Raw genomic sequence first — 14,861 nt, forward strand, 5'->3', positions numbered from 1 at the left:
CACTGCCGGCTTTTTTTCCTCGGCTCATCTTCTGTTGGTCTCTCTGGTCACATAGCAAGAGTGCCTTCAGGGCTCCCTGTCTTACATTATTCTTCTCAAAATCCTGCTCTTTCCAAATGCCCTCGACATAGTCTTTCCCTGTCCCCTCTCCCTCTAACCATGCTCTCAGGTGTCTTCAGTGTACCTCTGAACATGAGGTTATATGCTGGTAACCTCATGTTTTTTCTCCAGTCCTTTATATTTACAGATATACATTCTCTAAACAAAACTAACTCATTAAAACTTACTTTTGTTTCTGTTTGTTTTGATTTTTTTAGCTTGTTTGGTTGGTATCACCATCATCTGAGTCAGCGGGGATCTGGAGTCACCCTTTTCCCTCAGATCCAGATCCAACCAGCCCCAAGCCCCAGTAGCTTGGTCTTGATACAGTTTTCTTCCCCACCCTGCTTTTTTCACCCCTGCAGACACTGCCTTTTCAAGCACTTATAACCTCTCCCAATGATCATTCTCTGGTCTCTCTGCTTCCCCTTCCTTCTTCCTATCCTCTCTCAGATTGGTCTGCCCATGTCAACATGACCATGGCCTAGAAAATCTTCAGTGGCTCCCCACTACTTCCAGTTAAAGTGTAAAGCCCAGGACACGATTTACAAATGCTTTTGTGATTTTAAATCTTCCTTATAATCTGCCATTCCACCTCCTAGCATTGAGTATTCCAGCAAAGTGAAGTAATCGTTTGGCCTGCTTGTGCAGATATGCATCATCCCACAGCTTTCTTTTCCTTTTGTTCTTCACTCCTTTCTCCTTCCAGTTCACTTCTATCTATATCCGGCTTATGCTTCATTTTTAAAAAATAATAATTATGTTTGGTTTTTTGAGAGGGGATCTCACTATATAGCCCAGGCTGGTCCTGAACTCACAATGATCCTCAGCCTCCTGAGTACTGGGATCACAGTACACACTTCCACACCCAACTTTATGCTTCATTCTTGAGTTTTCTCTAAAGAAGTCAAGCCTAATTCCATAGAGTGAGGTAGGTACATGTACACTGACAACACGCTCTACAAACCTCTGTCATAGCATCTAGCATTTTATGAAAGTCATCTGCTTATTATTGCCTCCCTCAGAGACCTAGAGCTCTTCGGGAACAGGAACCGTATTGCCCTTATATGTTCCACACTCAGCCCCATGCGTAGAACATAGATGCCCCTAAAATGTGGGGCCAAAACTACGTGGTAGCCAAAGCCCTTTTATTTCCTTTTCTGCACTGCCCTCTGCTTTCCTCTCCTGGGTAAGCATCCCGCACCCCCAGTGCTTTTTCTTTTTTGCTGCTCCCGGCCAGCCAGTTCCTGTCTTCTGTCTATCCACCTGTCTACCTACCTATCTATCTTGTGTTGTTGACTGCTTCAGCGGCTCCAGCATTTCCTTCCTGTGGAGAAGTCACCGAGCAGGAAGCTGGTGGTCAGAAGCATCTCTGCCACTTTCTGAAGAATCGCTCTGAGCGCATGCCAAGTACCAGAGACATGACTGGAACAGTGCCACCTTCCAGCTGACAGCTGTGCGAGGCAGCAGGCCTCCAGTGTGGAGGCTCTGGTGTGCTAAAAATCTGTTTTAGCCCATGTCCCTGAGGAGGACTAGAGATTGGAAAATGAACAAATTAGATTCAAATCACCTTCAAGGTGTAACTTGCACACATTACTTAGTGTAACCTAGCTGTTTAATTTTAAAATGAGAATTCTGTTTAGCTCACCTGGTCCAGGAGATGATTAAATGAAATAATACAGATGGATATAGATAGAGGCCTTTGGTGCCATGGCTGTGCATATAGCAGGTATTCAAACAATATTAGCTGAACAATCCACTGAATGCCAGAAGAACCACATCTGGGCAACTCCCTGCCTGAGTTTATCCAGGTCTCTTTCAGAGCTGCCCCCTAACACAGACTTTGGAGAGTCCCCTTCCCCTCCTGGCATGAGAATGTAGTGGGGGGAGAAGGGGTTTTGGGGTAAGGCCAGAGTGAGGGCTCTTTGGCTTATGTCCAGGGAATAGTGTGTATATAGAGTGGCTGGTCTAGAGTCCCAACAGTCAAAGTGTGATCCCTCAACTAATAGCACTGGTATCACCTGGGACCTAGAATGAGATTCAGACCCTCAGACCTCACTCCAGACCTACTGAGTCAGAACTTGCACTTAACCACATCCCAGGTGATTTGCACACATTTAGGTTTTAAGAAGCACTGTCCTGGAGGTGCAGAAGTAGGGTCAGTAGGAGCTCAGAGATGTGGGCTGCATAGTGTAACAGAGCTGTCTAGAGGAGGCTAGGATGCATGGGAGAGGGGCTGTGGCACAGGTAGGTGGGCCAGAGACAGTGTGTCCCGATGCGTGGCTGCAAAGCCATAGGAAGTGCTTTGGAAGACTGTTGGTTATCTTTTGTTTCAAAATCCCTGCCCATGGGTGCCTTGGGCATGAGTTTGTAACCAGTGTCCCTGCATCCACCAGAGAATGACAGGTAGACACGGAGAGGCAGAGCCTGGGGAGGCTCTAGTGCAGCATTTGAGTGTTACTTCCCTTAAGAATGCATGACTGGCACCTGGCTGGCTTCACACTGAGAAGCAGGCAGGAGTCTGTACAGGCTAGACTCTGCCTTCGGCCTGTGCTTTGAACCCATGAGGCTCGCATATGCTCTACTTTCTTTCCAGAATCTCAGGTGGGGAGTTGCATTGTTTGAATAAGCACCCCTCAAACTTCCCAAGGTTAAAGGCTCACTCCCCAGATTGGTGCTGCTGGGAGGTGGCACCCTAGGTCACTTGCCTTGGAAGGTGATTGTGGGATCCCAATCCCTTCATCTTTGCCTTTTTCTTTCTGGCCCTGAAACGAACAGTTTTGGTTTGGCCAGAGATTTAAGTCAGTGGTGTTAGCACCTGCCTGGCAAGTGCAAGGTTGTGAGTTCAATCCCCAGTACCAAAAAAAAAAAAAAAAAAAAAGAAAGAAAGAAAGAAAAAGAAACAAACAGTTTGCTTCCCCGCACACTCCCTACCAAAGTCCTGGAATTAATCATCTCAGGTGTCTTGTTATAGTAATGGAGAGCTGACTAACCAAGAGCTTCTTAAGCTATTGCAGAGTTCATCTCTCTTTTTCTCTGACCTCCCTCATCCCCAGTTGGCCCGACGCCTCCAGGAGACCTTCAGCCTTGACAGCCTGCTGTACTACACAGGGTGGTGAAAGGGACCAGGCCTAGGGTTGGCTGGAGACATAAGACTTTGTTTCAACAGAACTGCCATCTCTTTCATGCATTCATAGGACTCTGAATCACTGTCTGAGTAAAAGCCCTTCCCAGCCAACCACCTACACTACAGCCTCTCTACCCTTCTTTACAGGATGATTGTGCTTCTCAGTGGAAAAGGAAAAAAGCCCTACTGTACCCAATTCCCCAGAAATGAGGTGGGCTCAGTTCCCTGTGGCAGGGGAGAGGTTTTGCAGCAGCAACTAAAATGTACAAGTCCTCATGTTCTGAATGGCCATTTCTTACCGAAACCTCTGATGAGTACCAGGCTAACCCACTAGGCAACATGGCACGCGGATACAAAAGAAAGACAAAAAGAAAAAGTTCTGCAGTTAAGCAAACTCAGTGTTTTCACTGGAACAGAATATCTTGTTTCCGAAAGCTCATGGTATCAGTCAGAGAGGTGGATGGGGGTCCTGGCAGAGTGCAGAGGGTAAGGAAACTGTAGCCATATCAGGAACAGAGGTCTCCAAGCAGCAATGCACAGAGACTTTTGATATATGCAAGGCGGGCACCTTTACTGCCAGGAACATTTGTTTCAATACATGCGGCTCTACATATCTCAGTATGTACATATGTCAGGGTGAGGGAGAGGCCAAGGACACCCTGTGGCAAGGGTTTTGTTTTTCAGGAGGAGCAGCCTAGTGGTCTCTCACAATTTCTGAAAATTAAATACTAGGTAAAAGCGTAGGAGCTTCCGTTGCAGTTTGGATAACTCCAGAGTCGTTTGTGTTAGTTATCTCAGCCCTAGTCTGAAAGCAAAGGAGAGACCTGTGAGCTTTCCTCTTGGCTCTGGAATTCCAGTTCATGATTCCTACGACTGATTTCCTGATGCAGTAAAGGACTGGCTGAAACCCGGTGGCTACCTAACAGGCGGTACTTGAGCTCCACTTAGGGCCCTTCCCCAAGCCGCAGTACGACAGAGTCCTCCCTGTTTTGTTTTTCACTGTTGGCCTCAAGTCAGGAGTATTCTGCCTGGCAGGTGATGCCCAAGGGAAATTTTGTTCTCTGATAGAAGATTCTCCAGAGGGAACCAAGTAAATGAGGACTGGAGCAGAACTCTCTTAGAAGATGATAGATGTGATAGCCTGAGATTCCCTGGCACACAGTGGAAAATAAAATACTAAAAACCTGCTATACTCTCAGTCATGACTGGGGGCATCATAAATTGAAACAATCCTCTGGAAAGCAGTTTGTAATATAGACCAAGAATGATAGGACACGCCTGTAATCTGAGCACTCAGGAGGCTGAGGCAGAAGATCCCCCTGTGCGTTCAAGCCCAGCCCAAACTACTAGCAAGACCCTGTCTTGGAAAAACAAAACAATCTTAAAAACACTCAGACTTTTAGACCTAGTAATTCTACTTTATTTATGACATGACCCTGGGCCAGGGATATAGCTCAGCAGTACAGCAGCTGCCTGGTAAATGCAAGGTCCTGAGTTCAATTCCCAGTACAAAAAAAAAAAAAAAAAAACATTGCCTATGACATGATCCTAAATGCAAATGTATATGGATTTCAGTGTGCCATTTTTTACAAAGGTGAAAAATTGCAAACAACTTGAATGACAACATAAATAACTACAAAGTTACATATTTTCTTGACCAGTATTATGTATAAAAGTATAAAAACTCAAGAGTATATAGAGCTGATTCTGTCCTGGTACTAATTTTTTCAGTATAGAAGGCACAGTATGTTCTTCTCCAAGTGTCCTGTGCATTTGTATTAGTTGTTGCTCTCTAGTTATAGTAATAAGACCTAAACTGAAGCTAGTGTAAGCTAAACAGAATGGACTATAAGGATAACATTTTCTTCCTTTTTTATTCTCTTTTGCTGTTTGTCTGTTTTGGTGATACTGGTAGTTGAACCTAAGACCTTTCCATTGAGCTACATCCCCAGCCTTTTTTTATTTTTTAATTTGAGATAGGATCTTGCTAATGTACTTAGGCTGGGCTTGAACTTGAAATCTTCCTGCCTCAGCCTCGAAGAATGCTGGACTTACAGTTCTATACCACCACAGCTGGTGAGGGTCACTTATAGTGTCTCATAGAAGGGCAGCATGGAGTTACACCTTGGAAAGGCAGGACAGACTCTAGAACCAGAACCTGAAACCTAGAGGAAATCCCCCATCTCTTCTGAACTTCAGCTTCCTTCTTCTCCCCCTGTTGGCAGAACCCAACAGTCTTGACCCTGACATCCACTCTTAGTTACAGTTCCCTATTTGGGAGGAGACTGTTGGACTGCCTGGCCAGCATACCTCCAAAGGAACAGGACCACAGAATCAGCATGGTTCTTGGCGGCCCATCCCCGTGATCGCGAGAATGGGAGCTATGCCAGCTCCCAGGGAAGAGAAATCTGAGTGTTGCCAACTGTGGTATACACAAAAAGACTTGTGTGCAATTGGATGTTCACAGAAGTTTTCCAAGACTGTGAAGCTGAAAGCTCAATTGTTTCAACATGAATCACTTTATACTAGAAAAATGCATTTTATACACCCACCATTTCTACAGTTATTACTAGAGCTGGGATCAGCAGCATCCACCTCCACTTCGTTTCTACCAGTACCACCATAAGGACCTTAAGGCTTGGTCTGCTTGTGTTGGGTAAATGATCCCATCCTATTGTTTAAGGAGACAGAAAACTCATCAGCTCTTCTCAGGATCAGCTTGGGTTCCCAGGCTCTAGCTCTAGCATGAGAATCCTTTGTGTGTGTGTGTGTGTGTGTGTGTGTGTGTGTGTGTGTGTGTGTGTGTTTTGCTTTTCCCCAAAGTGTTCTTCAGAACTGTGGTGTGTATAAAGAATGCTTTCTACTGTATTCTACTAGCATATAGTCTAGAACTGGAAAGAATAGATATTCAGTGTGTTGACTTTACTTGACTTGAGTCTTAAAGAAAAACCTAGAGTACTGGGGAAATTTAAAAATAAACAAAAAGCTTCCCTGAGCAAGCCAGGATCCTCTGCCTTCACTTCCAAATTCAGACTTCACAAATTTTCTCTTTAGATTTTCTGCTTCTCTCTTATGCTTCACTAATTCCCTTCCTTCTCCCCCAAAGACCTTACCCCATGAGAAATGTTTGGCCTTGCCTATAAGTGGGACCCCTAGGGATCTTAATATATCCCAGAGGCTGACATCCTGATCAGTTGCCTAGCACTGAGGACAACTCCCAGAGAAGTTACGGAGAAGAGAAAATGGGGAACAGAACTGCAAATGCCCAACAATGGGACTCAGCACAAGGCCAGCATTTTGAGGTGTGAGTTTAGGTCTCCCCACTGAATAACAGCTGTCATTGGCCAGATTGCGCTTGTGTTGACATGTAGAGTTGGAGACAGATGGGAATGCATTTTCATGGTAGCAGGAGTGGTATAACTAACATCTAACTTGCTACTTAGTTCTTAGTTCTTAGCACTTTTTTTTTTTTTTTTTTTTTTTTTGTCTTTTTCGTTTTTTATCGGTACCGGGGATCGAACTCACGACCGCCTGCTTGCAAGGCAGGTGCTTATGCCGCTGAGCTAAATCCCCAGCCCTAGCACTTTTGTTCTTAGACAAGGCAAGATTTCTTCCCAGCTGTGAGCACACAATGAAGCTGAGATGGGTCCCTCTTTGTCCTTTTCTTCCCTTTCTTTCCCTTCCCTTCCCTTCCCTTCTCTTCTCCCTTTGCATCCCTCCTTCCCTTCTCTCCTTTCCCTCTCTCTGAGGGTTGAACCCTGGGCCTCTTGCATGCTAGGTAAGTGCTGTACTGAGCTATATTCCCATCTCTGCTGGATTTCCCTCTTGGATGGAATATCTAAGCATGATTATTTCACTCACTCCCAAGAGATATTTTGGGAGAGTGACATTATGCTGAAAAAGAAAATCTCTGCCTCAGGTAGTTTTTCGAGATAATCTCTGGACAAATTTCAACAAGAGCAGAGCTGGTCTCTGAAGCCCTAACTTGCTACACTTGCCTGTCAGAGAGTAGCCTGAGTCCTTGCTTTCCCCTGGTTTTCTGTTTTCTTATTAGCACTGTTCTTCCTGATCCTACTTCCTTCTTTCTGCTTCTCTGTTTGTCCTAATTCCTGATTTTACTCAAGGAGACTAAACAAGGTATAGATATGACTCTAGTTCAGAGGCATCCACTTAGCATTCCCCAAGTCAAACTTGCCCTAAAACTAAAGAAAAATGCATATGTATTCTGGGAAAAACTTTTAGGTAATGTTTGTATAAGCAGTTTGTTTCTTCACACCTCACTCTAAGACCATTTCAATCTCCTGAGAATTAGCACTTGGAAGTGAGGAAAGGTTAACTCTCTCTGTGGAGAAGCTAAAATTGAACCATGTCTCTATCATCCACATTCAGCCCACAAAACTCCAGCAGGGTTGTCCAGCACCATGGAGAGCAGCTTTCATGGGGAGGGGCCTAGCGGGCCGGTGAAAGTTAAGGGTGGCAGCTGGAAGCTGGCCAGCGTGCTCTCCTACTGCCCTGGCCAACCTCCCAATTGCGCCTCTTATCCTCCTCAACACCGTAGTGTTCACCTCCTTCCTTATTTAAAAAGACACAAACGAACCCTCTTACTTTTCTACTTTCTACCCACTTTTTGCCTCCACATGATTTCTATCCCACACATCCTCACTTCCGTTTCAGTAAGGAGTTTCCCTCTTCTGGTCCAAGGTGGTTCTATGTGCTTTTGACTCCTCAAAGACCATAACTCAGTGGTGCATGCCTGTAATCTCAAGGAGGCTGAGGCAGAAGGATTGCAAGTTGAGTCCAGCCTGGGTGATTTAGCAAGACTCTATCTCAAAATAAAATAAAGCAAACTGGGGACATAACTTGCCTAGCATGCATGTGGCCCTGGGTTCACCCCCTAGCACTGAAAAAGTTATACCCCATCAAACCTCTTCCATACCCAGCTTCCTTTTCCTTAGTGTGGACAGTGGTCACGTGTTCCCTAATTCTAAAAAAATTGTACAACTCTGAAACTTGCTTTGGCTGTCATCTGTTACCATCTATTCCTTTTACAGCAGTATTCTTCCTTGGAATAACAGCCTGTGTTCCTTGCCTCTACTTCATATCCTGTTCTGTCCAAAGTCCCTTGTAATCAGAGTTCTATTTCTACTCTTGAACTAAGCTGTGTTCTCTGAGGCTACCTATAAGGTGTAACAAAAATACATGATAAATGTTAAACTTTTAAAATTTATTACAGTCAAGGACACATGGCCATCAACTCCTCTCAAAAAATTTCCCTTTGCTTTGAATATAACACATTTATGGCATTATTCTTGTCACTTTCTGAAGCAGTTTTGGAAGCACTCTTTCATGAGTAGCTTTACAAAGCATGTTCAGAAATGTGTATGTTGCTACTACTGGAAAGAAAAGCTTGTAAAAATATTGTGGTATATCCTCATTTATCTTATTAGCCAGATCTTTGAGCATCGAACTTACAACCTCGTGCTTGCTAGCCAAGTGCTTATGCCGTTGAGCTAAATCCTCGGTCCTCTTATTCACCAGAACTTGCACCAGGCAACTACTGAGTCTTCCCCAAAGTCAAATTAACCACAGAAAGTAAACATTTTGAGTCATTTCAGGACATCAAGGCAGCCATGACAGCACAATTAAAGACATTTATGAAAGGACTTCCAGAACTGCTTCAGAAAGTGGCTAGATGCTGGGATGTGGGTTTCAAGCAAAAGGGATATATTGAGGGGGTTAATGGCACTGTGTCTCTCTGCTCATTGTTTCTGGGAGAACGTGTTCTCCTTGTTGCCTTGCATCATGACCAGCCTGCACGTCTTTCCTGAGTTCCCAAACCTCCTCACTAGTCATGTCATCTGGTGTCCAGAAGATACCTCAAAATGAACTCATCTGCTCTTCTCTTTTTCTGCATTTTCTGTCTTAGTAATTAGTATTCCTTTTCCAATTATCCCAGACAGAAAACCAGAAATGTTTTTATGCTTCCTTTTATATTTTATCTCACTGAACCTATATTATTATCACTGTTAAAGCTAATGTAGATGTAGTGTTCAATATGTGTAACACTAAGCACCAAATGCTTAACATATATTAATTCATTTTGCCCTTACAGAAACTTTGACATAGATATTAATGTTACGTCCACTTTATAAATGAGAAAACTGAAGCCCAGAACACAACCAGTAACGGGGTGACTGGGATACAAACCTAGGAACTTGGCCCTGGAGTCTGTGTTTTAACCATTGCCATCTTCCTTTCAGTGTGTGTAGCAAGCAGGACAGGATCGTGCGGTTTGTCTTCATTTTGTCAGACACCCCCTTAGCACCTACTCAAGTCACCCTGCTCAGATGAGGTCAACCTGCTCACACCACATGGCTTGGCCAGGTGGACAGGAGCAGCATCTCAGTGTTGCAGAGGAATCACAGTGGCTCCTGTCCTTGTGAGAATCAGATAAACTCATGGATCTGAAGTCACGCATTAGGAACTACCCTGCAAGTCTCTTTCTGTCTCTCTCTTTTTTTTTTTTTTTTTTTTTTGCCATACAGAGTCCTACCAGAAAGGATTGTTAGGCTTTACTGGTTATTCAAGAAACCATTCTCTTCTGTTATTTTTCCAGGTCCATTCTTCTTAAGGTCCCTGACCTATTCTGATTTTTTCCTCTGTTTATCATTTGTACACTCAATTCCACCGTGATCCTCCATCATTCCATCTCTTAGATTCTAGCCTACTGCTGTATCTACTGCACTACTCCAGCTGCGACAAGCAAGGCCAGTCCTCAGGAGACCACTCATGGGCTAGTACAGCCCTAGCGCAGGCAGGTGAGGACAGACGTGCAGACTGATGTGTGAGCATGCAGGGGCACGGCAGCCTCTCAAGACACTTGTCTCTAGTTCAGAGTCCCAGCCTTGCCCGTTCCCGATGGGCCTGCTCCTGTGCTTTGAAAGGTCCTTGACTCCATCAGTGACCTCAAGCTAGACTTCCCATGTGGACCTAGGTTTCTTTTTTTCAAAAAGAGTGGGTTGAGGGGCTGGGGATTTAGCTCAGTGGCATAAGTGCCTGCCTTGCAAGCAGGCAGTCGTGAGTTCGATCCCCGGTACCAATAAAAAAAAAGGAAAAAGACCAAAAAAAAAAAAAAAAAAGAGTGGGTTGATAAGTTGATGTTTGCTAAAGGCATTGATAGATGTCTAGGGTCTCGCTATACTTTTTATAGTAATTCCCATATAAAAACAATTTAAAGGTCAAATTAGATCAAATTAACGGATTTTAACCTTTTCTCTAACAAAAGTCTTACAAAAAGCCTAATAGATAAGTGAAATAAAGGTGGATCTCCTCTGGCTAAAGGGAAGCCAGACCCCTAACATTATTTCTCTCCCCTCACATTCAGCCCTACCCAAAGTTCAGCTAATAAATACAGTTTAACAAAAATCACTGAACTAGATTAATCTAAGGATTTTTTGGTACAGTACTTTTGTTTTCTCTAGCTATATTGGCTTTGCATTGACCATTAGCCAGGATATCCCATCCCAGAAATAGTGAGCCTGGGTTATTAAGGATCCCTGCAGTCTTTTGAGAATTTGTTAGAATGGTTGCAGAAACATGGACTGCTGATTGAGATGCATTTCAATGTCTGTCTCTGCTGAGTGTTTATTAATAATCTTGTTAATCCCCACTCTAGTTCCTGGATCTAGCTAATGCCTCTTGGATATCCTTAGGGGGCATTTTAAATTCTCCCTGATTTCTTGGAGCCAGACACTTCCTTCTGCCTGGAGTCCTCTCTGATACTTCTATTCATGAATATTTTACATTTAATCTCCCTGATTATCTCTCCACATGAGGCTGATGGTGCATTGCCTGCATTTCTTGGGGAAGACATACAGGAAGTCCACAGGGAAAGCTTGTACTGGTAGACACAGTGCCAAGATCTTTGTGCTTGCCATTTGGGTGGCTTTCTGCAATGAACAGTGATGAAGGAGATGCTGAAAGGTAGGCTCAGCCTATAGCCTCATGCGCTGTTTCTGCCCCAAAAGAGCTGATAGTTTCTTTCAGGATCAGAATCATGAGCTTGAGCACAGCCTGGCCAACTTGGTGACTTAGCGAGACCCTGTCTCAAAGTAAAAAGATGTTAAATGATTGTGGTTGTAGCTCAGTGCAAAGGCCCTGGGCTTATAAATCTATATGTACATCTACATATCTGCTCTGTGGAAAATGCAGTGAGCTCTAACACTCTCATATGACTCATAGGGCTAAAGAGGAAATGCAAGACTGGAAGGCGACAGATTTAGAAGTCACCACACGAAAGATAAGGAAGCACCTATGGAGCGCCCTCCTGCCTGTCTACTCTCTGATCCCCAGAAGCAGAACAGGAACAAACCTTATCCTGTCTGCAGCGCTCATACCTTAGCCTTGCTGTCGGTAGCTGCTGGTTACAGTTCAATGATGCCTGGCATACAGTATCCATATCATGGACCGTCCACGTCTCGTGGAGAGTGTTGACGGCTGCAGGCCCTTCTACCTGACCAAGGCAGGGCAGACCAGCACCCTAGGCTTTGTGGACAGGAGAGTACTTTAGAGGGTGACAAGGCTACAAAAGGACCCTGGATGGCCAGGACCCAGCCCAGGGCTGAAAGCAGTGAGGAGGGCGTTAAGGGAGGATGAACAGGCTGCATATTCCAGACCACAGCCGGGACGTGGATCCTCTCGCCTTCCTCATCTGCAGCAACCAAAGTTTAGCGCACTGGGCAGCTCAGAACTAACTGGCCACCTGCTAGCCTGTCATTACTTGTCTTCCATCATGCCTAGCCAACCTTTCAGGTTCTCCTAAACCTTCTTTAGGGTTCATGTGGGGCTGAAAAACCCCTTGTTAAAACGCGTTTTTGTCCAAAGGCTGAAGCTGTAGAGTCTCCCTTGCTTTGGCCAGTTGGTCCTCTGGATCTTATGTTGATGGGACCTGTCTGGCACTAGGGGAAAGGAGAGCGAAGGTCCATTTCAAGGAGTACCTGCTCTTTTTCCTAACATGAGGGACCTAAAGATTAGGGCAACTAGAATGAGCGACTAGAGAGGTTCTAGGTGTTTAGGAAAGTTGTGATCGCATTTCTGAAAGACCCTGGATCACAGGGGACTTTGAGGACAGACATCCACTTGGGTGTAAGTGGGGCCAAGAGCCTTGACTCTGCTGCCCAGCTCAGCATCTTTGTCCCTTGATAAATGGCTCTGCCCTCCGCCCTCCCTGAATGTCCAGCCTGCTGCCAGGAGCAAATGCTCCCACAGTCCCAGAGGGCAGGTGGGCAGGTTTGCTCCAGGGCTGAGTGCAGCCCCCTGCTCTCTTGCTAATGACTCTGTCTCTGCTTTCTCCCTCAGGACCCAGCCGCCACCTCCATCTCAGACGGAGACTGTGACGCCCGGGAGGGTGAGTCAGTAGCCATGAATTACAAACCATCCCCGCTCCAGGTGAAGCTGGGTGAGTGTGTCCGGGGGGTGAGGGAGATGTGGGGAGTGCACTGGGCTGATTTGAGGTGAGCCACCCCAAATAAAGCAACTCGGGATGGATGATTCCAAGACTCAAGCCAGACACCGTATTTTATTTTCTTTTCTTTTTTTTTTTTTTTTTTTTTTGTCTTTTTTCCTTTTTATCAGTACTGGGGATCGAACTCAGGACTGCTTGCTTGCAAGGCAGGCGCTTATTCCGCTGAGCTAAATCCCCAGCCCCTAGACACCGTATTTTCTAGAAAGCAAAAACATAGTTATACTTTTCTACAAATCCTGAAATTCCAGGAGGCATCTCTGAGGCAAAGGCCACAGGTATGCCAAGGGAGTTGCAGGGGTATAAGCATGGAACCCCAGGCAGAGGACTTGGAAGCCCCATCAAACACTCAGTCAGACCTTGGCATGGTGGCACACACTGTAATCCTACTACTTGGGAGGCAGAGACAGGATGATCACTGTGAGTTCGAGGCCAGCCTGGGCTACATAGTGAACTCAAGCCCAGCCTGAACTACACAGCAAGACCCTGTGTCAAAAAAAAAAAAAAACAAAAAACAAAAAGGAAAGAAAGAATCAGGTTGAACGTTAAGTCACTTTATAAGTGGAGTGTCAGCTGCTGCATCGGAGGCCTAGAAAGAAATGAGGATTCCAAAGCCTGAGGCTGAGCCCCCCTCTCTCCAGTCCAGTCCCCTGCCACCTGAGAGTCCCAGGCCCAGGCGGCTGCTATGGGAGGCTGGCCCTTACTTCCTCATTAATCTCAACAGCAACTTTCCCTTGGAGGTTATTTCAGTGTCACCTGACTGCAGCTGGCTCCTCTGCAGCTATCTTGGCTCCGAACCATTGCCAGCAACTTCTGCATCTGGACACCGCCCCTGTTCCTGTAGGGGCAAAGTTTCACGGCCTGAGGCTGTTGTGCATCCAGACTCTTACCAAACATGTGGTTTCATGAGGAGAAATTACAACACAAAGCCCACAGAGAAAGAGTTTACGCTCAAGGCAGGCCCGACACTGCCCTTTACACCTCCTTCTCCATTCCAGCCCCTTCTCCTCAGGGTTCAGCTGCTCAGCAAAAACTTAGGCCTCCCTCAGCCTAAGAGCCCCTCCCCACCACTTCAAAAACCCTCTCCCTCACAGCTGCCAGGACTCCTTCCCACAGAGTTCTCAACTTTCTTTTATTTTGTTTTAAAATTTTGTTTATTTTTACTTTTGTGTTACTGAAAACCAAATTCAGGGTTTCATGTGCCCTAGACAAGCACTGAACTGTGCCGCAGATCCCCGTCACCGCCCCCCACCCACCCCGAGACCTGTTCTGGTCAGCTCCCACCCTTGTCTCTCTCCTTTGAGACCATGGGGGGGGGGGGGGGCTTGCCTGATTTTCTAAACAGGAGAGATATTTTTGTAGTGGAACTGTCTGTCTTCCTAGGACATCAAGTTCAAACTACAGCTGCCTTTGTTTGTTAATTATTGTGTAGCAGTGCAAGTGTTTTAATGAATAAAATTCTCCTCTGCTCTCCCCTATCACATTCTCTCCCCCAGAGGTATCATTCCAAACATTTGCACTTTATGAAGCTTTATTTTATATTTTATCATAAGTGGTATCATTTTGTATACACTTTCTGAAACTTGTTCCCTTCCCTTTCCATTTTGCCCTTTCCAATCTCAGTGTATAGAGACTGAGAGACTGATTTCATTCTTTTTTTTTTTTTTTCTGGTCTCATAAAGAACTTGAAATTTATTTTCTTTTATTTTAAAAAGAACAAAACCAAACAAAATAAAGAGAATAAAGCTAATCAAACAAAACAGTGAAAGTGATATAGGACTTCAAAACAAGATAATAGGAAATCAATAATGGCTGTCACAATTCCTCTTGTTATATTCAAAATGCCTGCCTACACCATCAGACACAATAAAATCAGACAAAAAAAAGAACAGAATAAAACCAATCAAAACAAAACAATGAAAGAGATACAGGACTTGAAAACAAGATAACAGGAAATCAGCAATGGATGTCATAATGTATCTTATTATCTTTCAAAACAGCTGCCCATGCCATCAGACATAGTAAAGTCAAACAAAACAAAATGGAATAAAACCAAACCAAACCAAACAATGAAAATGATATAAGACTTTAAAACAAAATAATAGGGGATTAACA

At 44.7% G+C, this 14,861-nt stretch overlaps 1 protein-coding gene across 8 annotated transcripts in view; it reads left to right on the plus strand.

Annotated features, from left to right (window-relative positions):
- Positions 1-14,861, plus strand: part of Fam219a (family with sequence similarity 219 member A) — a 54,531-nt gene that overhangs the window by 33,517 nt on the left and 6,153 nt on the right. For 4 of the 8 annotated variants that reach the window (XM_005004061.4, XM_063226317.1, XM_013153399.3 and 1 more), the window contains exon 2: positions 12,584-12,683. In XM_005004061.4, coding sequence (XP_005004118.1) covers positions 12,584-12,683 — 100 coding nt within the window. The remainder of the gene's footprint in view (positions 1-12,583; positions 12,684-14,861) is intronic. The other 4 variants (XM_013153403.3, XM_063226328.1, XM_013153401.3 and 1 more) reach the window with 1 other exon arrangement.

This window comes from Cavia porcellus, unplaced genomic scaffold (genome assembly GCF_034190915.1).
Source record: "Cavia porcellus strain 051 isolate PalLab524CR breed Dunkin Hartley unplaced genomic scaffold, mCavPor4.1 scaffold_1, whole genome shotgun sequence".
Lineage (NCBI taxonomy): Eukaryota > Metazoa > Chordata > Mammalia > Rodentia > Caviidae > Cavia > Cavia porcellus.